At 34.8% G+C, this 23,738-nt stretch overlaps 1 protein-coding gene and 1 pseudogene across 3 annotated transcripts; both read right to left on the bottom strand.

The window, feature by feature from the left end:
• Nucleotides 1–734: 734 nt before the first annotated feature.
• LOC149534323 (peroxidase 12-like) lies at nucleotides 735–3,764 on the bottom strand. Of its 2 annotated transcripts, XM_089804346.1 has the most exons (5): nucleotides 3,674–3,764; nucleotides 3,532–3,559; nucleotides 3,143–3,416; nucleotides 2,305–2,496; nucleotides 735–2,214 (listed from the first exon to the last, which is right to left on the bottom strand). In XM_089804346.1, exons 3-5 carry the CDS (start codon nucleotides 3,407–3,409, stop codon nucleotides 1,552–1,554), a joined length of 1,122 nt encoding a protein of 373 aa, XP_089660472.1. In that variant the 5' UTR covers nucleotides 3,410–3,416; nucleotides 3,532–3,559; nucleotides 3,674–3,764; the 3' UTR covers nucleotides 735–1,551. The 2 variants fall into 2 exon arrangements, with proteins under 2 accessions (XP_089660472.1, XP_089660471.1); XM_089804345.1 differs by lacking the exon at nucleotides 3,674–3,764 and having other exon boundaries at nucleotides 3,532–3,570.
• An 8,197-nt stretch (nucleotides 3,765–11,961) lies between these two features.
• LOC149534322 (cytochrome P450 750A1-like) lies at nucleotides 11,962–18,507 on the bottom strand (annotated as a pseudogene). Its single transcript, XR_016356949.1, has 3 exons — nucleotides 17,653–18,507; nucleotides 12,833–12,982; nucleotides 11,962–12,682 (listed from the first exon to the last, which is right to left on the bottom strand). The product of XR_016356949.1 is annotated as a cytochrome P450 750A1-like (transcript).
• Between the last annotated feature and the right edge of the window lie 5,231 nt (nucleotides 18,508–23,738).

Genomic DNA, 23,738 nt, shown 5'->3' with positions numbered 1-23,738 from the left:
ATTATTTTAGTGTTGAGATTACAATTTACAAAGGAAGGGACATCTTATTAGAAAATTTAGATATAATTACTTGATTTCTCAATTTAATTTAAATTTTGATGTTTGTTGAAAGCTGAAAATAATCTAATATATTGATAGAAAAAAATATTTTTATTTTTTTCTTGTTCTTTCATGATCAAATAAATAGTACAATATAATGTTATTAATCTAACTTTTAAAAGAATGTTTGACATTGCCTTTGTAACACAATTCTACTTTATTGTGTGTATAGAAATCATAACAACAATAATCAAGATTATGAAAAATCTATGATAGACCACATCTTAAGTCCTAGGGAAGAAAACAACTACTAATGTATAAGCAAGTATCCAATGGACATGAACCTATTGATTACTTATTTATACTCAAACTCAATTTTGAAGATTCAAAACTCCATATATTTGTGAAATAATTGATTACATTACATTTGCTAGTCAATATTAATATTTTTAAAGAATTTAATATTATTAATAATCAAATAATTATAATAGCTAGCGGTAGATGATTTATAGGCACTCCTCTCTCTCTCACATAATTTTTACACAAATTTGTTAAACGTAGGAATAGGAAGGTAGATAAAGCGTATACCAACAAGTTCAATCAAACTAAATATATTCTAAAATCCATATGAAATGAAAAACTATTCTCATCCACTAATTTAAGGGCATATTGACCATTAGATTTAGGCATATGCCTTATCCCTGAAATATCCTTACACACTATAGAGATTTATATTTCCTTTCATTTGTCTTCTATCATTTCGGTTGCGCGCTTTCACTTTGGAGCTTCGTTTAGTTGTGGCTTCAATAAGCCTGTCCACAGTGGGTCTGCTACCCTAGCTGCATTTCTGCATGGTTCCTCTTCAGAATCATCCAAGCATAACCTATTCTACTCTCAACGGCTTCTATTCTTCTAACCCAATCATCAACATTATTCCTTTGAAGACCAGCATCCCTCCTACCTCTCCCTCCCAAGGGCATTTGAATCCCTCGTAGATTGCTCTGATGCCAAAATGATGCAGAGGATCCTCTAATCCTGCAATTCAAAAACTAGTTCTCTGCAATACAAAGGGCAAAAACATAACAACACACTAACAAAAAAAATAGAATCTCTTGATCAATCTGATCCATTATTTTCTACTGACTATTACATCTTTCAAAAATATTACTCAGAGTTCTACCGCCACAACTCTGCCCTTTATTCATCTAAACTCCTATCAACTTGCCAACTAACAACAGCTCAAACAGGGCAATCAGAGAAAAAGAAACCCTAACAACTCATATGAAGACTGCATACTAACAGCAATCCAAAAAGGAAAGTCACCTTCTAAATTAACTCCTACAGAAATTACAAATAAACAGCAGATCCACTCATACAGATTAGCAGGTCAACTGCAGTCAATGAGGGGTTGCATCATATAATTGATCATAGAGGTTTCAATATATGCTAGTATCAATAATATCATATCCGGTATTGCCTGTGTAAGAAACATAAGTGCCGCTTAAGCCCGGTTTACACAGAAGGAAATAAAGAAGGCGAGTCTCCTACCAGATCCACCATGGAAACCACATCTTGGGTCCCCGCGTTTGTATAAGAAGTGGGATTTACCGCCGAGCAGTTGCTGCGGATTTCTTCGTCCGTGCCCGTCAAGACGTCAAGTTGGCCCATTTTAAGAATTGCCAAGATGAAATTTTGGAAGAAGAGCGTCTGGTTGGCGGCAAAAGAGTCGACGATGGCTTGAGTAGTGGAATTCGCATAAAGATTCTGGTCAGAGGTCAAGAGGCTCTGGTTGTTCTGAATGTTGAGGTAGTAGTCGAAGTCAAAATCATTGGGTGTTTGGACATCCAAGTTGGTGGTATTGGATGTATTGAGGGCGGGGCAGACTGAATAAAGACTGCTTGCAAAAGTCAGGTTAAGAGTGGAGTCAACTATTTGAGCCCCTGTGCTTATGTTGTACAGTCTGTCCTGAAAGGCAGGGCAGTGGGCTAGGCCAATTGTGTGGCCGCCAGATAGAGCCACCAGATCTGTCATATTTAATCCCTTCCCACTGAATACAACCATCAATTCATCTACGTCCGAAGTTGGTGGCGGTAAATTTGCGGCCGCCGTTGTATTAGTGGCCGCAGTTGTGCTGTCTCTGCGCCCGAGAGGGACTGGATATTCTGGTCCTCCGCTCTTCAATATGTCCGTTTAAGTTATTCAGTAATGAAGGGAGTAGATATATGAATGTTCAGGGGACGAGTCATGATTAAAGGAGAGACGTACCTTGTTTACGGAGTCACGAACAGCCAATGTCAAAATGTCGGCACAAGATACAACGCCGCTGCAGTTGGCCTCCACTGCCGCTTTTATTGCTTCTATAATTGTGAACGCCATTGCTCTCAGTGTCAGGTTTGGAGCTGCCTGCCTTTCGCTTGCGCTGTCTGTTGTGTTCAGCAGCAGTGATGCGTCGCATCCCTTTAAAGCACAAGATCAATTGCGTATGTTAATCATCGTCACTGAAAAAAAATCTAAATTATGAAGTTAGACAAGAGCTATTAGATTTCTACAATTCATTACATAGTAAGAAATCAAGATAGTACAAAAGATATAAGGGAAAGTACTTCAAAATTAAATATATTTTAATTAAATTAAATATTTATTAAGAAAATAGAGTCGTGTAGTTTTTCAGTCAAACTTATTAACCCAAGTGTTACAAGTAGTAGTTCATACGAACCCATCTTTCATAAGACTGAATTGAACACTTATAATTCATTGAATTTAGGTGAAGTACCAGCACTTGGAGAGGCCACCCATCCAAGTACTACTCCAACTTGAACATGTTTAACCTCAAAGTTTCCTCCATAGTTAAACCCACTCTGTTTGCAAACCCCATTTTCAAAACCTTCTCTTGTTCAAATTACAAAATATATCTCCACATATTAACTTAGAAATTTCTATCATTCCACAAATAAATATTCCAAGCCAAATAATAATTATAATAAGATAAACAACAGCAGCCTTTATCTACATTCCTAGAGAAAGAGAATCTTAGTTTTTTGTTTATGAAAATAAGAATGATAAATCAACTCTAGTTTGGTCGAACTGTTACTTATATGGTTACCTGAACAAAGCAATCGTGGAAATGAAGACGGAGCAAGCCAGCAGCCTGTGTGATATCTGCATCGAGAAAGGGAGCCAGAGTGGATGTGACTATGGATTCAAGATTAGGGCAACTCGTATTATAAAATGTCCATGACAGTCCGTCAACAGGCTCTGGCAGATCATCCACATCTATGCTCTGCCCATTACATTTAAAACTGCTAAATATCACCAGAAATAAAACAATTGGTCCTCTGCATTTGATAATCATCTCTGCCAAGCCACCCATGTTGACCCTGACATAGAGAAAACCACAATAAGGACTCGAATAATGCATTTTCCTTACCGTTCAAAGATTGAAACTGGTATCTATGTCATTGCTAAAAATAATAATATGAAATCAATTCTTACCCAGTTACCGTCGCAAGGAAGCTAGAAACTGTGTGATATGAATCATAGCAATACATATGTATTATTTATAAGTGGGATATGATCAAATTTAAGTGGGAAAATTTTAGAAACAAAAATTCATTCGTTTTGTTCCGTGACTTACAATTGAATATTCCAAGTTAAATGCTTACGTGCTTCATTTCAAATCACATTCGACTTCTGCCTTAATCTGATTTCAAATCAGCCATCTAAACAAATCAAAATTTGAGATCTAATTATTTAACGAAAATGTATTTTGCTCAATAATTCCGTGCAAGATATGCTCTCTCACGAGATATTTTCTTGGCACGTTAAGGTCAAGAATTAAAAAGTCATCAAAAGGAATTATCATACATTTAATTAATGGATACATTGTTCAAATGGAGTAACTGTTACAATAAATCAGCACCTTTTTTCTTGTTTCAAACGTTGCCTTCCTGAATATGATTTTGGCAGAATTGTCAAGAGCAGCGGAAGAGAGTAAACCGCGTGGTACGCTATAGTCAATGATGGTGAGTATTCTCTATGGAGGACGGAAGGCCACCTCTTTCTCGATGTCGCTATTGTTATAAGTTTTTGATAGCGGTTTATGCTACTTGGAAGGTGATGTTTTTTCCTTAGCAAAGACTTCTGTCCTCCACTTGGTCGAGAGGTGCCTAACATACAAATTTCATGGCTCAGGTTTCCTAAGGGATAGTGTTTGATGCTTAAATGCTTAACTACTAGCAATTATATTTTAGTGTGCAATATGTATGCTATAATTATTTCTAATATATCAATTGTCATAATTTCTTAATATAATCTTCAGTGTAATATTTTTAGAAAATTCTAGCGGAAGGACTAGTTTTAGAGTACACATATTCAAGCCAGATCCTCCATCTATATGAACTCATTTGATTTTGTGAGTTTGTACAAGGACTTCAATGTGGAGTGGAGCATTATGAAGTTGGTGAATGGAAAGATAATCATATTCAGTAAAGGATATGAAATGTGGTATGCTCAATTGTCCCACCATAGCTTGGAATTGATCATGATCTAGATTCGTGGGGACTCTAGTTTCCAAAAGAGTTTTATCAAGAATTTCTTTGTGTGATGTTGACAACTACAAAAGCTCTAATATGGATATCTGGGTTGGTGTTTTCTTCTATTGATCCAAGAGGTTGTATTGTTTTGACGTCCCATGCGTACACTTTGGTACTTAGACAACTTTTGTTTGAGATGTGGATGGTTTGGATGAGACACCTTGTTGTGTGACCTTAGCTTGATTTCTAGTGGTAGCATTAACTTATTTGGACTCATCCTTCTCATGAAAGGTAATGGCATTGGCATAATACTAAGAAGGATCACATTCATATATGTTGTTAATGTACGTGTAGGATGTACTATTGTAACAAGCTTGATTGTCACTTTTATTGTTGGAGGCATTTCCTTTATCATGATCTAGAAGTGGATCTTTGAATGCAATATGTGTCTCATTTGAGGTATGTCCATCAAAATTTACATCATCACTTTCAACCAAATCTTGCATCACATCCTTTAACCTTTGACAGTCATTCATTTTATGTCCCTTGCCTCTATGCAATTTACAATAGTCATCATCGTTTCGCCGTGATGGTTTCACTTTTGGTTCATAATATTTCACTTCTGGAAGTGTTATAAGTTTCTGAGTGATTAACTTCCTCAAAGTTGATTCGAGCAATTCACCTATAGGAGTGGATGTTCTTTTCTTGGATATGAAGGATGTTCTTGTAAAAGATTGATTATTTTGTTGATTGTTTGGGACATCTTGGGTATTTTGTTTTGTTTGAGGAGTAGTAGATTTGTTTCTCAAATTTAGTACTAGTTGTGATGTCTTGACATTTGAATTATCTGCTACTTCATCACTCACAGTGTTCTTGTTTTCATTTCAATATTTGGATTTTTCATTCTATATATTGGAATTGTTGTTGTTGTTGAGATTTGAAGAGCTAGAATTGTATTTTATGTAGAAGTTTAGTTCTCCTTTCCATACCATCACTTCCTCAATATTTACACCCTTTTTAATGAGCTTTTTGAAGTTTGGTAGACATTTCAATTGTACTCTATAGCTCATGTCTAGTGTGAGATTTTGTATAAGAATTTCCTTTTTTTTGCAATTAGGAATGAATCTTAGATATTTTGAGAAAAGGTGAGAAATTGTTCCCCATTCTTTGTTTTCTATTGTAAAGGTGTAACATTGTCAATTCATGTATAATATTGTAGGAATAATGTGTGACAAACATATCAACTACTTCATTAAAGGACTCAATACTAGGTGGTAACTTAGAAAACCATTTCATAGCTTAGCCTCCCAAACTTCATGGAAAAACTCTCATAAGATAAGTCCCATCATGAGCTACTTCAATGCAGGCATCACATAATTCTCTAACATGGTCTTGTGGATCCTTATTTCCTTTGAATATGTCAAATTTAGGTACCTCAAAATGAGGAGGAGATGGAACCATGACCAAGCTTTTATCAAAAGGATATGGACACGTCTCCTAAAGTGTACCTCTTGGTTGATGACCCAGTTTAAATATCTTGGATTTGTTGTTGAAGCATTTGGATATGTTGTACCAGAGGATCTAATGATAATGCATTTCCATATAAGGTGTTTCCTTGAGTATTAATTCCTTTAGGATTTGGACCATAGGTATTTATACCATGAAGATTTTAACCTTGTTGATGAGGACCTTGGGATGTTGGACTTTATTGTTAGAAAGGACCTTGTTGAAAATATTGTGTAGGTATTTTTTGGACATAACCTTGAGGAAAAAAATGTCAAGGAGAAAACCTTGTTCTATAACACCTTGTTGGGTCATCCCTAGTTGATAAGATCCTTGATATGTTGAGATTCATTTCTGGGAAGGACCTTGTAAGGTTACATTTTGTATATTAGGACCTTTTTAGTTTACACCTTGTTGAAGGGATGCTTGTTGGGCATAACCTTGTTGAGGAGGTCCTTGAAAGGTTACAATTGGTGAACTAGGACCTTGTTGGGATACACCTCATTAATGAGACACTTGTTGGGTATAACCTTGTTGAGAAGTTCCTTGTAAGGGAAAATATTTTTGAGTAGTACCTTGTTGGATTAACCCTTGTAATGTTGAACTTAGTAAAGAACCTTGAGAAGATTAACTCTGCTTAATGAATCCTTGTGAAGGTGTAGTATTTTGTTACAAAGGATAATTTGATAGTAAAGGACCTTTTGAGGTTGAACCTTGTTGAAAATATTTCATGGGGTTAACCTTTGTCAAGGGGGTCCTTGATCACTATAAGTGTACCTAAGTTGGTTGAGATCAAAATCGGTAGGATGTTTGAGACTTTGTTGTGCAAGTATCATAAAGTGTCATTCTTTAGATCTATGTCTAATATCTTTTCAATTATCTTTCAAAACCTAGACTCTTTCATGGCTTCCTTAATATCATCCTTAGTTGGTTCATCCTCCATTGAATATCAAGAGGACCTAACCATTTCTTTGGGCCACAGATTCTCATATGCATTCGTTTCTTCCATGTTGTCTTGTTGTTGTTGGGCTTTCAATTTTTGAGCTCTAGTTTGAACTACCATAAAAATATCAAAGTGTAGATGTTGGTTGAAGGATTTGCTAAAGTGTTGAAAATTTGGATGTAGACAATGAAACTCTAAGTCCATAGGAGATAGGTACTCACTGTGGTGTTGTCAAAGAGAATTCAAAATGTCAATTTAAGTAATTTTTAGATAAAGGATGATAAATCTTGATAAGAAAACTCACTAAGGTGGAATTTTTCAACACTAGAGATTAATGGTGGGTGTTTTTAGGATTTTGGTGTGGTAGACTAGATGGATGTAAAATGGAAATAATTTTCAAACTGGTACTCTCACTATCTTCAAGTTTCAATTGTTGGCATAACTAGAATGATGAACTAAATGGGTATCTAAAAGTGTTTCCTCCTTTTTCCTAAAAAGGTCTCTGATGTTCTTTGTCATAGATGTGTAGTAATGAATGCACAAATAGACTGAACAAATGCTCAGATATAAGTGAGAAATGTGTGACACTGAGTATTATAGATGCACAAATGCAGTAAGAAAATGCGCAAAAATAATAAAAATAAGCACACTTGATCACAAACAAAAACATAGATATTGAGAATGCAAGCACAACAATAAATGATAAAAGCATAGGTCTTGAAAAAAAGCGCAGGAATATGTGACAAATGCACAATTATGATGGAATTTGATTATTTTTCTTTTGATTGCGAGGATTTATAATTTGTTTTCTTTGATTTTTGGAAAGAAAGATATGCAGACACATAAAATAGTATGAATGATTCCCTAAAAGTGTTTTGTAAAATTAAATACACAAACACACTACAATCCTAATGTTGGCCATGAGAGTATCTTCTGAATTCACACTTGGACTAGGTCTAGTCATGCTAATTTGGTTTGGATATAATGGTAGCTTGGAGGCAGAGGCTCCCCCTTATAGTACACTCACTTATCAAGCACACTAAGCTTTGAATTCCAAGGGTGATACAACCTCAAGGAACCACTACCCCACAACAAAGCCACAAGAGGTGTGGGATGTCTTTAGGGACCCTTAGCACTAGTAGCTAGAAGGCTTTTAACAATCTAAAACAAAATATTTTTTAGGTGCATCTATTTGAAAGGTTATTCTTTTAGCCACTTTCAACATCATGACATAGCAATATTACACCCACTCCATGAAACTTTCATCACAATAGATCTTTATTTATAGCGGATCAGAAGAGCTTGGCATAGCCCATTACCACTGGGGCTGTTCCCTCTCACCAACTCTACTAAAGAAAATCTCTAGAGGAAGGCCCTCTAAAGATTAGTACAAATTTCTCTTATACCTAGGATCCATGAATGGTAAGGGGAGATGATACTTTCTATACTAAAATTGAATAAAACATAGAACATGGCTATTCCAAAAGACACAATTGACAGAATGATCTAATCTGAAGAAGACATATGAAAGTAAAAAGTATGTCATATTTTAAGCCCAAATCAAGATTATGGTTTTCATTTAACAACCCCTTTTATCAATCTACAAAAAAGAGTCAAACAAATATGTTTTTGAGGGGCCTTTTACACAACGTCTTGCAAAATAGCCTAGAAAACTACTAGAATGAGCAAGACCTCGTTAAGATGTCAGAAATATAAAATGAAACTAAAAAATTAATCAAAATCTAAGTACTAGAATGAATGCATAGCTCTAAAATACAGATGCACACCAATAATGAATAGAAGCATAGATATAAGACAGGCACAGTAGAAAGAAATATAAGTGCAAAAGAATAAAAAGGAATCACTAAATAAATAGATGCACATTTCTGGTGACCATACGCGAGTTTCTAGTCAATATTTATGCATAAATAATAGATGCATACCTAAAAAGAATAGAAGCATAGGAAGGCATAATGAATGTATAGATATGAATGTAAGCATAGTTGTAATGAATGCATTAACATATATGGAGAATGGATGCACTAAAACAACCTGTAGGTCACAGGTGCACACATAATTTTTTTTTTTAAACTAAAGAAAATTGGGGGTTGGGCCCCATAATGGGCAAAAAAAATGTATGCAAAAACTAGTTACAATGTAGAAACAATCAATCTAAACTAACAATGCATACCCAATGAAGAATTACAATTCAAAGTAAGTGAGAAATGGGAATTTTACTTTGTCTTATCAACTATAATGTGCCTCCATTGTCCTCCTAATCTTGAATTTCTTTATTTTGTGAGCCTTGAGATCTTGATTAGCTCCCTTCTTCAAGATGCTTCAAGGTTTTGGAGATTGTGAACTTCAATGCAAGATTCTATCAAAGCGATCCTAGAATGCTAAATGCAAATGATGAAGGTGGATGGATGAGAAAACTAAGATTTTAATGGAGCTATGAGATGATTGATGAACAACTATGCATTTGATGGATAATTGCATTATTGCCTAATTCTTCAATGCTCAAATTTACTAAACTCTAACTTCTTATAAAATTCTAATTTTTCCCTAATTCCAAGTCCTCTTATTGTGAGGGAATGAGGCTTCCTTTTATACACTCTGGGGAGGACCCTAGCTTAGGTGACAACATCCAATGGTGGAGAGATAATCTAGGACACATGGATGGGTGAGATTGACTTAATTGAAGGAGCTGAGATGAATTAGGACTTAGCTGAGATGTGAGAGAAAATCTAGGAAGAGGAAAGACACATGGCAAACATCTCATCTAGATTTCTTAAGAAGACTCTTCTTTTATGGAGGACTCCATAGATAGGTGTCTCATGAGTCATTCTTCATTGCACGAGGTAGATTGACTGACTCTAAGTTAATAAAAGAACTGTAGGAAGGCTTTGTCACCCAAAGACATATGTCACAGAGACCAAGTCACACAAGGCCACATACCCTTTTTTGGACCTATAAAATAGGACACATGGGTGAGGATAAATATGATTATTTAATAATTAATTAAAATTATTTATTGGTGCAAATATGACGTGACACATGACATGGACTGACTAGGTGGACTAATAGACTTAGTCTTTTAAGTGAGTGAATAATTAAGCAATTTAAATAAATCACTTAATAGGATTATTTAGAAGACTTGTGATAGTGTAATTGACATAGGTGAATTAGCTTAATAAATTAAATAATTTATTAATTCATATAGAGGAGCAATATTAATTAAATATAAAAATATTTAATTAATTGGTAGACAGTGATTTAACTTAAATTAAGTAATTTATTAAATTTAATAGAAGAAAAATATTAATTAAATATTAAAATATTTAATTAATTAGCTTGACAAACTCTAAGTGTATATAGGAGGTTCCCTTAATTATGGCCATGTTAGCAAGTGAGGCAACAATTTTTTTTGTCACTTTGTACAAATGGAATAGATAGACTTTCTCAATATTTCTAAGAAGGGCTTTAACTTCCTTTATCTTATTTTCTATAGTCGATGTAGGGGAAACACCTTTAGATATACATTTAAGAATATTACGAGAACCACCTTCAATCCTTATTCCTTTATGTTTTAAATATCTAGCCAACTTAAACCCATTAAGAAGATCCAACACTTTAGCCATATGGTTGGTTTGGGTTTCTAAAGGAATAGCCATGACTTTAATAAAATTACCTTCTTCATCCCTTATAATTGCACCACATCTTGTAGGGCCAACATTACTCTTAGCAACTTCATCAAAATTCATTTTGATCTAAGAAGGTGGAGGATGGTCCCATCTTGCATTGTTCCTCTTTTCTTTGGCCTTATTTAATGTTACATATAATTATTAAAGAAAAAAACAAAACCAAATAACAAGCCAATCAAAACATTAAAAGAGGAGATATATAAATAGATAAATACTTTAATGTGATGCAAAATTACACACATTGACTTCATCTAATTAAAAGATATGGTTTGAATGCATGTCATTGATAATAATAAGAAAATACAATTTTTAATATAACATTTAAAAAACTATAGGATATAGTATACATAGGAACTTTGATGTGTTGTAACTAGCGAAGTAGTGTTTACAATGTTTATAATAAGAGAATAAATTAAAGAAAAACACATTGATTCATAGAATTTTACAAAAATTAAACAAATAAATTATATGTGCTTCAATTTGATTAGTTAAGAGCATTTTTACTTTTTGTCACTATATTTGTTGTTTTCTCTCTACACATGGCAATTGTTTCATTCATTTTTTTTTCACATTTTTCAATGTTACCTCTAGATTCTAAAATTCAAATGCTCTATAGATAATTCTTGTAATAAAATTTCATAGAAATTTTATATGTAAAATAATATATCATCTCAAACGCAATGTCCTTAGATAGTAAAAATAATATCATAAGTAAAATATCAATACTATATTTTAATTTTTTATTCAAATAAAGAAATAAATAAAAGTAATAAACGTGATTATAAGATTCTATTAAACTTTATTGTTATCATTATGATAAAAATAACATATTTGTCTCAGTTTAGTTTTTATATTTATACTTTAACCATGAATCATAAGCATTTATTTTATATTTATCTCAATATTTTGGTGAAGTCATGTTAGATACATAGATGGAGAAGGAGACTAAAAATGATAGTTTATATAGGATATGGACACAATCTCATGTAGGATATGATATAAAAAGATTAGTGTATTTATTTAAAAGTATTTAATAAAATATATTCTTCAACAATTGTGCATATCAACCACTCTTCATGGCCTTTCAAAATATTATAAAAAACTATTAGATTTAATAAAAATTCTCACAAGTTCAAATAAAATCATAGTATTGGAGAGATTTACTAGTCAAACTATGTTATAATATAAATAATTATAGAAAAAAATTAGATAAATATACACCATTTGACTTTCATTCATCTTATAAAGAAAAACTATTTCTTTATTATAATTGTGGATTATATAATATAAACAAAAGTACAATAACCATTCTTTCATAGACATTCCATTTTGTCACAAGCCATCTTGAACCCTCTTAACCTCCATGTGGGAATAAGAATGAGATTCTCCTTTTTAGGAATAGTATCCCCTACAAATTTGTTCATGCACTTTTCTCCCTCATTTCTCCAATTAAAATAATGAAAGATGTGTGCTAATGCAATCTCAATAGTGGTAATGGCCATTGAAAAACCAGGGCAACTCCTCCTTCCTGCTCCAAAAGGAATCATTCTTAATTGTGAGTCTCTAACCATATCAAAATCTTTACCCAAAAATCTTTCAGGCTTGAATTCTAAGGGATCTTCCCATATTCTTGGATCTCTTCCTATTGCCCAAGCATTAACAATAACCCTTGATTTTGTTGGTATTAAGTAGCTACCATGAGCTCCCTCCACAATACATGCTTGTGTTGACTCGTGAGGAATGAGCAAGGGTAGTATAGGATGCAATCTCAGCGTCTCTTTAATCACACAATGCAAGTATTCCATCCTTTTAATATGAGAATCTGTAATTCTATCACCCTCTTAAACTACAAAATCTATCTCTTCTTGTAATTTCTTCCTCACGTGTGAATTTCTAAATATCTCCACTACTGCCCATTCCAATGTAAATGTGGATGGTTCTATACCAGCAACAAACATATCCTACATCCATATTCATATATTAAGGCATAAACAAACAAATACAATCAATAAAAACTGATCTTTAAAAACGAGAATCAATTCCCGGCATTCAACTAAATCCAATAAAATTCAAATTAAAAGTCTAGCCAAGGAAATTGAGTATTGACTGACCATAATTATAGCCTTCTTGTCTTCCAACGTGATTTCCCTACCCAAATCCACAAGCACATCAACCAAGTCCTCGTGCTCATGCTCCTCTAGTGTGCTGCGCCTCAGCTTACACTCCACTTGCTCGTCTATTATTCTGCCAAAGAGAGCATCCTGTTAATTATTGTTAGTTGGACAGCTGTTATTTCTGACCCAGAAATAGCAGGACTATTTATGGGTAGCTTGGACAGCTGTTCGTCCTTATCTATGAATAGCGGTTGTATTTATGGGTGGTTTGGACAGCTGTTTGTCCACTTGCCAAAAATTAGTAAATGGTTATTATTTACTAATTTTAGAGATTCCCTTTTGGACACCTTGAAACCAATTCTATTATTGGCTGTTGAGTTGTCTTAATCTCAGCCGTTGGTTTGTTTTAATCTCGGTCGTTGGTTTACCAACGAGAGTAGTATAAAAAAGGGGTCTAGGGGGCATTTGGAGATGAAGGCAGGAAGCTTTTGGAGAAGCAGTTTGCAGTGTTAGCAAACAGTCTTGCAGTATTAGCAAGGAAGCTTTTGGAGAAGCAGTTTGCAGTGTTAGCAAACAGTCTTGCAGTATTAGCAAGGAAGCTTTTGGAGAAGCAGTTTGTAGTGTTAGCAAACAGTCTTGCAGTGTTAGCAAGGAAGCTTTTGGAGAAGCAGTTTGCAGTGTTAGCAAGGAAGCTTTTGGAGAAGCAGTTTGCAGTGTTAGCAAACAGTCTTGCAGTGTTAGCAAGGGCGCAGTGTTAGCGCAGGGATAGCAGTGAGAAATATCAGCGGAAGAAATTAGGAGGTTGTCGGAGTTCTGCCAGTGTGAGGCAAGGAATTTTGTATCTCTTGATTTGCTGAAGTTTAATATAATTTCTCATCTGTAGAACTGGTTTTCCCTTAGAGGTTTTTCCAGGGACAATTTGTCCGAAAATATTGTGTTGATTCTGTTGCGCATTTCTTTCCGTATTTTAAGTGAAGTTGCAGTTGTGTTATTTTTCGATATTAGCTGGAAATTTATTTTCAGCAGTTTAATAATCAATTGTGATAGGAGATTAATAATCAGTGACTGCAATAGTTTGATTTTTCACATGGTATCAGAGCATTGTTAAGGGTAGAAGAGTTTTGCCCTAAGAAAGAAATTTTGATCTCTTCAGATTTATTATTGCTTTAAACCCTTGAGATGGCTTCAGTTGGTTTGAGAGATCAGGATAGATTGGATGGTGCCTCAAATTTTGGTGTCTGGAAGGCCAGAATTTCTTTATTGTTGGAAGAGAATGGTATCAAGGATTATGCTACCAGTGGTGTACCTGTACCAACAGATGCAACACAGCTTGCAGCATATAGGAAGGACGATGCCAAAGCGAGGAGGATTATCCTTGATGGTGTCAAGGATCATATTGTTCCACATATCTCGGAGCTAGATACAGCAAAGAAGATGTGGGACGCCATTCTAAATCTGTACCAGAATGCTACCACTAACAGGAAGTTGATTCTCAGAGAGAAGCTAAAGAATACCCGGATGAATTAGAGAGAAGACGTCACAAGTTACCTCATCAGGCTCAGACTTGTCAAGGATGAGTTAGCAGCTGTTGGAGATAGCCCTAGTGATGATGAGCTAGTGAGAATAGCCCTAAATGGGTTTACTAAACAATGGAGTGTCTTTATTCAAGTTGTCAGTGGACGAGATACTTTACCGAGTTGGGATCGATTATGGACTGATTTCACTCAGGAGGAGTTTAGACTAAGTCTTGTCAATGAGGCCAACAAGAGTCAGAAAAATGAGGTGGAACAAGAGAACGTTGCCCTAGCGGGTAAAGGGAAAGCAAAGAAGGGATCTAGCAAAGGATCAAATTCACAAAGTGAAAAGAAGAAGAAGGACCTTTCTAAGGTCAAGTGCTTTGGATGTCACGAGTTTGGCCACTATGTCAGTGATTGCCCAGAGAGGAAAAAGGGTAAGAAGCAGGTAGCAGCTTCAGCAAGTGCAGAAGAACTCTCTAGTAGAATGGAAGATGAGTTTGCACTCATAGCTTGTATGGTTAGCTCAACCTCACTGTGTGTTTGGTATATAGATAGTGGGGCGTCATTTCATATGACAGGAGTTAGAGAGTACTTCTCCAGTTACAAGGAGGAGGACACCAACATTCAGATTTCTATGGGAAACTTGTCCAAACTCAACCCTGTTGGGAAAGGGACTGTTCAGTTTCAGAGGGAAAATGGAAAGATAATTCCTCTTCATGATGTGTTATATGTGTCGGGCTTAGGTATGAATTTGATTTCTGTATCTGTTCTTCAGGATAGGGGGTATAATGTACTCTTTAGAGGGACACATGTGTTGATTAAGCACAAGGATTGGAAATCACCCATAACTATTGGAGTTAGGAGTGGTCGCCTTTATAGATTGCAGTTTGATACTCCTAAGGCACTTATGAGCAACAATAATCCTAGAGATCTTGGAGAGCTATGTCATAGGAGGTTGGGCCATATTCATCATGGAGCACTTAGATTGCTTCGTGAGACAGTGACAGGTGTTCTGGATGTGAGCATAGAGCATGACGATACATCTAAGGAGAAAGATGTAGATCCCACTTTATATAGACAGTTGATTGGTTCGCTTATGTATTTGGTCAACACTAGACCAGATATAGCATTTGCAGTAAACTCTCTTAGTTAGTTCATGGTTGAACCAAAGAGAATGCATTGGAGAGCGGCTAAGCATGTGCTACGTTAATTGTGTGGTACAGTCGAGTATGGGATCAAATATGTTCGAGGTGAAGGTATCAGGTTGATAGGCTATACTGACGCAGATTGGGTAGGAAGTACAATAGACAAAAGGAGCACTTCAGGGTGTTGTTTCAGCTTGGGATCAGGAGTTGTATCTTGGTTCAGCAGGAAGCAGAAGTCTGTGGCTCTAAGTTCAGCAGAAGCAGAATACATAGCAGCTAGCATGGCGACATGTGAAGCTATATGGCTTCGGAAGTTGTTAGTAGCCTTGTTTGGTCAGAAGGTTGAGACTACTGTGATACATTGTGACAATCAGAGTTGCATCAAGTTGTCTGAAAATCCAGTGTTTCATGATAAGTCTAAACATATAGATATCAGATATCACTTCATCAGAGATTGTGCACAAAGGGATACTCAGGAGTTTGTGGGAGCTCCTAGGAAGAATACTAGACAGCGAAGACAACCAGCCAAGTTCAATGACTATGTTAGTCAGTTGGTAGATAGTGAGCCTTCTAGCTATCAGGAAGCTGCAGAACATCAGGTATGGCTAGATGCTATGGTTGAGGAATATTCTTCAATAATGCAGAATGATGTGTGGGAGGTAGTACCTAGACCAACAGATAGGGCTGTAGTTGGATCACGCTGGATTTATAAGATAAAGCACGGTGCAGATGGTAGCATCGAGAAATACAAGGCTAGGTTTGTGGCAAAGGGGTTCTCTCAGAAGGAGGGAATAGACTATGAGGAGACATTTGCTCCAGTTGCCAGGTATACTTCTATACGAGCTGTAATCTCACTTGCAGCACAGATGGGATGGCAGATCCATCAAATGGATGTCAAGACAACATTCCTCAATGGTGAGTTGAAGGAGGAGGTATACATAGAACAACCAGAAGGCTTTGTAGCACACAGCAAAGAGACCCACGTGTGCAGATTGAAGAAAGTTGTTTGACTACAATACATACCTACAGATGAGCAGGTAGCAGACATTCTGACGAAGGCTTTGGGAAAGGCCAAATTTATCTTCTTCAGAGATAAGATGGGTGTCATGCAGAACAACTTCCTCACTAAGAGGGAGTGTTAATTATTGTTAGTTGGACAGCTGTTATTTCTGACCCGGAAATAGCAGGACTATTTATGGGTAGCTTGGACAGCTGTTCGTCCTTATCTATGAATAGCGGTTGTATTTATGGGTGGTTTGGACAGCTGTTTGTCCACTTGCCAAAAATTAGTAAATGGTTATTATTTACTAATTTTAGAGATTCCCTTTTGGACACCTTGCAACCAATTCTATTATTGGCTGTTGAGTTGTCTTAATCTCAGCAGTTGGTTTGTTTTAATCTCGGTCGTTGGTTTACCAACGAGAGTAGTATAAAAAAGGGGTCTAGGGGGCATTTGGAGATGAAGGCAGGAAGCTTTTGGAGAAGCAGTTTGCAGTGTTAGCAAACAGTCTTGCAGTATTAGCAAGGAAGCTTTTGGAGAAGCAGTTTGCAGTGTTAGCAAACAGTCTTGCAGTATTAGCAAGGAAGCTTTTGGAGAAGCAGTTTGCAGTGTTAGCAAACAGTCTTGCAGTGTTAGCAAGGAAGCTTTTGGAGAAGCAGTTTGCAGTGTTAGCAAACAGTCTTGCAGTATTAGCAAGGAAGCTTTTGGAGAAGCAGTTTGCAGTGTTAGCAAACAGTCTTGCAGTGTTAGCAAGGAAGCTTTTGGAGAAGCAGTTTGCAGTGTTAGCAAACAGTCCTGCAGTGTTAGCAACGGCGCAGTGTTAGCGCAGGGATAGCAGTGAGAAATATCAGCGGAAGAAATTAGGAGGTTGTCGGAGTTCTGCCAGTGTGAGGCAAGAAATTTTGTATCTCTTGATTTGCTGAAGTTTAATATAATTTCTCATCTGTAGAATTGGTTTTCCCTTAGAGGTTTTTCCAGGGACAATTTGTCCGAAAGTATTGTGTTGATTCTGTTGCGCATTTCTTTCCGTATTTTAAGTGAAGTTGCAGTTGTGTTATTTTTCGATATTAGCTGGAAATTTATTTTCAGCAGTTTAATAATTAATTGTGATAGGAGATTAATAATCAATGACTGCAATAGTTTGATTTTTCACACATCCAACTGTTTGTGGGCATTCTTCATGCGTCGCCGTAGCCCCTGCAAATCAAGCCAATCTAAACAAGGAATGAGATCGCCAATAGTAACGACTCTCCCCAACGCAGCAGCCTCCGCCGCCAATTTCTGAATGGCGGAACCATCAGAGAAGTGGTGGGAAGTAGTCTTCCCCATCAATATACGCCATGTTAGTCTTGTTGAGTAGGAGGAAATGGCGTCTTTCAAATTAACGCCAACTCTCCCCTCTTCGCTCTTCTCCCATATAAACCGCACCATCCCCGACGCCTCTTCCTCACGCAGCCACTTAAACGATTTGATCCTGTTTGCACTCAGAAGGTGCAACACGCATATCTTTCTCATGTTTCGCCAGTATGCGCCGTATGGAGAAAAGGCGATGTCTCCGTGATCGTAGAACAAGTATTTTGCAGCGGCAGAAGGAGGCCTGCTCGCAAATGTGCAGTCGTGGGTTTTGAGAAACTGCTTTGCCGCCTCAGAAGAAGACGCAACAACAACGGGAACTGAACCCAACCTCAGCGACATTATTGGCCCGTATTTCTCGGCAAGCCGCTGCATACTGCTGTGAGGAAGAGCTCCCAGCTGATGGAGGTTTCCTATGATGGGCAGAGGAAATGGCCCTGGTAAAGCAAATCTCCCATTCTTATTTCTCACCCAACCCAATACAGTGTATGATAACACAGTGAGTACTAAGACTACGAAACCTGCACTAGCAGAGAGACTCATATTGGAATCCATTGCTTCGCAACCTCAGAGACGAAGGCTGCTGATTCATGACTTTGCAAGGAATTGAGGTCTCTATATAAGCCTAAAACGATAACGGAACAAGGCCAAGATCTATCCACCTGTTTTTTTTTCAATTATCCGAATACAATTACACTTTAGCATAAAGCTATTTTACAGAAGTGTCAGCACTATCTCAGAGTATTATTAATATTCTCTGAGATTGAGATTGAGATTGATTGAAAACTTTTCCGTATAACTTTGCTAGCTGGCCTTCGTGCCTCTTTTCATTGACAGACACATCATGGCGCAGTAGGACTATTCAGAATTGGTTTTGGTTCTCTCAAGAATCTTGTGGCTTTTCCTTTTTCTTAAATAACGTGAAAAACGTGGAAGCTGGTGCCTTTTGAATCCAAAGGCTCGCAGTGCATTCAAACCGTCCTGAATGCTTCATGAGTAATTTGTACTTACACCGTCCCGTATACTGTTCCTAACAAAGGAATTTACTCAGCTTTATGGTGCTTTATAAGTTGCACGTCCCGTTGATAACATAGGCCTAGTCACTTACCATGCCGTTTTTGCTACAGGTTTAAGCGCTTTCCCACTTCATTGTCTCTTGAAATTTCTCGTTTTTAGTATATATACTCATTAATGTATTTGTTATATTAAATGAGAGGTCAAATATTGGGAATGGCAGTGGATCAATAAATAATCTTTCGATGTTACTGAAAATAGACAAAGTTTATAGCAGCTGTTATGAAATTTAATATGTTCCGACCCTGTGTTAGGTGGCACAATTTAACACCGAGTTAGCCAAATGCTATATAACAGTTACCGTTATCTACCAGAGTCTACCGTTCTCACGCCTCCAGAATTTTACGGTGGACAATTGATATGTCCCAAATCTAAACAACTGGAAGAACCCTTTTGCACTGAAGTCTCTGCCAGATAAATTAATTAACAATAGAATGAACAATTTTCACAGAAAAAGCTCAACAAAAAGAGTATATTACAAAGAGCTTTACGAAAAAACGGTACAGGACAAAATGGTATCATATCTAGGGGAGGAGACAAAATATCTGAATGGGGTCTAATAATTGTTATGTTTTTGTCACCGAAAATGTGAATGTGTCAAATAACTGTTATGCTTCTCTCATAGAGATTTGTAATATCATTTTTTTCCCCCTATTTCATGAATCTCACATGTATTAATAAGTGCTCACTTTATGTACCACTAGATCATATTTTTATTCACAAGTACTAGTGATTCTAAAAGTGAGTAGGTATTGGAAACTAGGAGTCCATTTTGAAGAGACACATTGAAATGGTTGTCTTTTAGCCATTTAGTGTTTGATAATCTGTACATAGAGAACTATGAATATCGAAAAGCTAAAATCTTAGATTTTAGTAGTTAATTTGTATAAAGAACAACAAAATATTGTTGAAATCTGACATACCATTTATGGTCTACAAGTGCATAAAGTTAAGATGTACATATAATAGATCTCTTTTACTATTGAGATGCTATTATTCGACCAAGACGAATTATAATTGGAGTATCTTTTAGAAGGATAGTAGAGACCCATATATTTATTGAAAGAAAAATACAAAATCAAAGAAAAAAAACATAATTCACTAGACAGTTCTAAAAAATCTCCAAAAAAATGTAACCAGGAAAATCATTTCAAACTTCAAGACAAAATGATATCATAACTATTTTGAGGATATTAATGGCAAGCCAATTAAATTTGAAAATATGAAAATACATTATATCTTTTAGAAGAGTAGTAGAAACCCATAAATTTATTAAATAAAAGTAGTATCAAATTTATTTTTCAAAACTTTGTAAGAAGTTCTTAAAAAAATGTAATTAGCAAAATCATTTCAAGTAAACATTAAACACTTTTAAACAAAAAGTACGACAATAATTCTATTTTTATTCACCATATAGATCTATTTTTATTGTAATGCCCCACCAAGGGATCCAAAAGAATTAACCTAAAGTTTTTACTAAGTTTGCCAAACTTTTTTTTTTTATATAATTAAATTAAATTAAGTTTTTTTAAATTTATTAATTATTAATAATTTTATTATTAATTATTTAATTAATTAATGATTAGCAAATATTATTTATTAAATTTTTTTATTCATAGTCTTACTATTAATTATTAAATTAATTAATGATTAGTAAATATTATTTAAAAGAAAATTGTTAATAGATGTTGATTATTAATTAATTATTAATTATTAATTTAGTAATGTAAATGATTATTGGAACTAATTTGAATTGATAATAAATATAAATTAATAATGTTAATTATATTTATTATTTAATAATTCGATTATTAATGGAATTGGGAGTATTGCATTTAATAATCAAGAATTATTAATTTAATAATTTAATAAATGATTATTATTACTTTTAAGCCATCTTATGATTTGTAATTGTAAATGTGAGAATGGGATAAATAGTAAAGGTTAAAATGTTAATATTATGTACTTGAAAACTTATACTAAAACAAAATTGAAACCTTATTGTAAACTGAAACTATGTGTGTTCCAAAATCAAACCAAACTGTGAGACTATTATGTTTTCTATGTTTTGTCTATGGTTTCGGATTTCGGGGTTTGACCAAGCTTTGATCAATCTTAGGATGTTACCAGAGACTTGTGGGTTATGTGATTGTGGTGTTATGATATTTGATTTCAATCTTTTAACTCAACCATGGTAATGTGTCTGGTATGCTCTATGATGTGTGTTGATCTATTGATTGTTATTGCTTTCTAGTGTTCTTGTGTGACATTGAGATGAATGTTATGACCTACTTGACTTAACCATTTTAGAGTCTTGATTAGTTGTATTTGGATTGATTTCTAGTTTCTTTTATAAGACTGAGGTGTTTGGTATGATTTGTTCTTGTGATGTCATGTTACGACATATTTGACTTAATCATTTTTGAGTCTCGATTAGTTGTATTTGGATTGCTTTTCAGTTGCTTTTATAAGATTGAGGTGTTTGGTATGATTTGTTCTTGTGATGTCATGTTATGACATATTTGACTTTACCATTTTGAGCCTTTGATCAGTTATTTTTGGGATGCTTTCTAGTTGCTCGTAGAAAACTGATGTGTTATTGTGAATTATCTTTTGATACTTTCCAGTCACTTGTATAGAACTGAGGTGAAATTTATGATTATTTGATTTGTGATTTTATGAGCCTAGGGTAGGTTATCTATATGTAATGTCGGGAAGTGGCTTGCAATGGAGGTTAGGGCCCTAAGTGGCTGCTAGAGTAACCCATTGTAATTTTTTTAATAAGTGAAAACACTACACTAAATGAGAGTAAAATGAACCTAATAAGGGTCTTTGTATGTTCTTGTCCATGCCTCAAGTGCTAGTACAGACTAGGATGGGAGTAGAGAGAACACTTGGTTGCGACCTTACATCATTAGCATGCCTTGTCAGTACGAGAGGATACTAGTGCCACATAGGGATTACTAGGTGGTCGGGGTCCTAACAGACTGCCAGGGTAACTCTAGCATGATTTGTGTGATGACACTTGCCCACTTACATAGTAGGTTTCCTACATGTCTTTGTGTGCCTCTAGGTTTAGATGTTGATTTATCTTGGAACTTTTGAGTTAGATTACTTTTAGGGTTTCTTAGAATTAGAGAGTAATTTTGATATTTGAATTTATATCCTATTTTGGACTTGAGACTATCTCCTTAGCCTGCTAGGAGTGGGCCGTTTTAGGTTACCACACAGTTGGGTAGTAGTGCTTTTTACTCTTACCGTTGAGATCCATCGGTTGATATAGTGGTTGGAGTTTCCTTGTCTGCATTTCCTTTCATTCTATTCTTGCATATTATGATGGATGGTTATATCTTTATGATGGATAGTTATATCTTTATGATGGATGGTTTCACTTATTATATTGTACTTCATTTCATGGATCTGAAAATGATGATGTAATCTATTTTTATAAATGTATATTATTTTAACCTTTCATACCTTGTGACATGTATAGTGGATGATTGAGCATTATGAATTTTATTGCCAAGTGGCATTCAGAAAAAATGTATATTATTTAAATATACTTTGGACTTTTTAATTATTCTTTCATGTGGATGTGGTATTAGTTAGACTTAGTATTAATTAAATTTAAATGTGACTCAACATCTCAAGATCCTTAAGGAATGAAATATGTTATGTTTGCTTAATTATGATCATATGTTATTGCTTCTACTACTTTATGTTTGATGTGTATGTTATTCTTTCTTCTTAAAAGAAATGTTTGGTAAACTTAGTAAAACTTTAGGTTAATTCTTTTGGATCTCTTGGCAGGGCGTTACATTTATAACATATAAATATTATCCTTATAACATTTATATACTATAATCTAGTATAAGATTGGAAAATGTTATATATTATATATTTAATAAGACTATCCCATTTGAAATAATAATTATATATAACAATTATTATATTATTAATTATTTATAAATAAGGGTCAATGATAATATGTGACTAGGGAAGTCCTCCTTTCTCTTATATTCAAGGATTTTCTCTCTTTTTAGAATGAGTTCAAAGCTTTATAGTGAATTATATCACCATGTTAAAAATGTATTATGACCATTTGAAAGTAAGGATAAGTGTTCCAAGGTTTAATGTACTTTTAATATAATATATTTGTAATTATTTAAATAAAATGATGTATTTATGAGGTTTTAACTTGAAAAGGCCTTTCCATGTATCTCTTATGTAATGTGCAAATTTATCACTGCATGATCTTTTTTTTTTTTGGTTTGGTTTATAATGACTATTATCCCAAACCTAAACTTTAACATTTTATTAGGACAAGTTAACCCATACAAATTATTTTTACAAGTTATACTAGAAGATATATAGAACTTGCTCAATACACTATTTATGCTAAATTAATGCATGTGCAAGACCACTCTATCTTCTCTATATTTCCTAATACCAATTTATCAAGATTAACTAAGAAAATTCTAACCATTCTTCTTTATTTGTGATGTTTCAGAAAGCTTTCATGGATAAATGCAAGAAGTTGAGTACCAAAACCATTGAATTTGTTGAGGAAAAAACTTTGCCGCTAGAAATGGGTACTCGTTCATTAAAAAAGGGGTTCTCATTTTACATTTGGATACCCGGTCTAAAATTCAAAAAAATAGTTTTTGGTGCCAAAGCCTCAATTTTACCATCTTTTAGAAATGAGTACCCATTTATTAAAATTCGAATTTCACAAGCCATGGGTTGTTGGAGTTAGTTAAAAACAATTCATTTCAATGTCAACATGATTAAAGAGAAGACACTATCGAAGTAAG

This window comes from Cupressus sempervirens, chromosome 10 (assembly GCF_028749045.1).
Source record: "Cupressus sempervirens isolate cs-2001-9-10 chromosome 10, ASM2874904v1, whole genome shotgun sequence".
Lineage (NCBI taxonomy): Eukaryota > Viridiplantae > Streptophyta > Pinopsida > Cupressales > Cupressaceae > Cupressus > Cupressus sempervirens.
The sequence above is the reverse complement of the archived record's forward strand: the minus strand, read 5'-3'. Positions and strand labels throughout refer to the sequence as shown.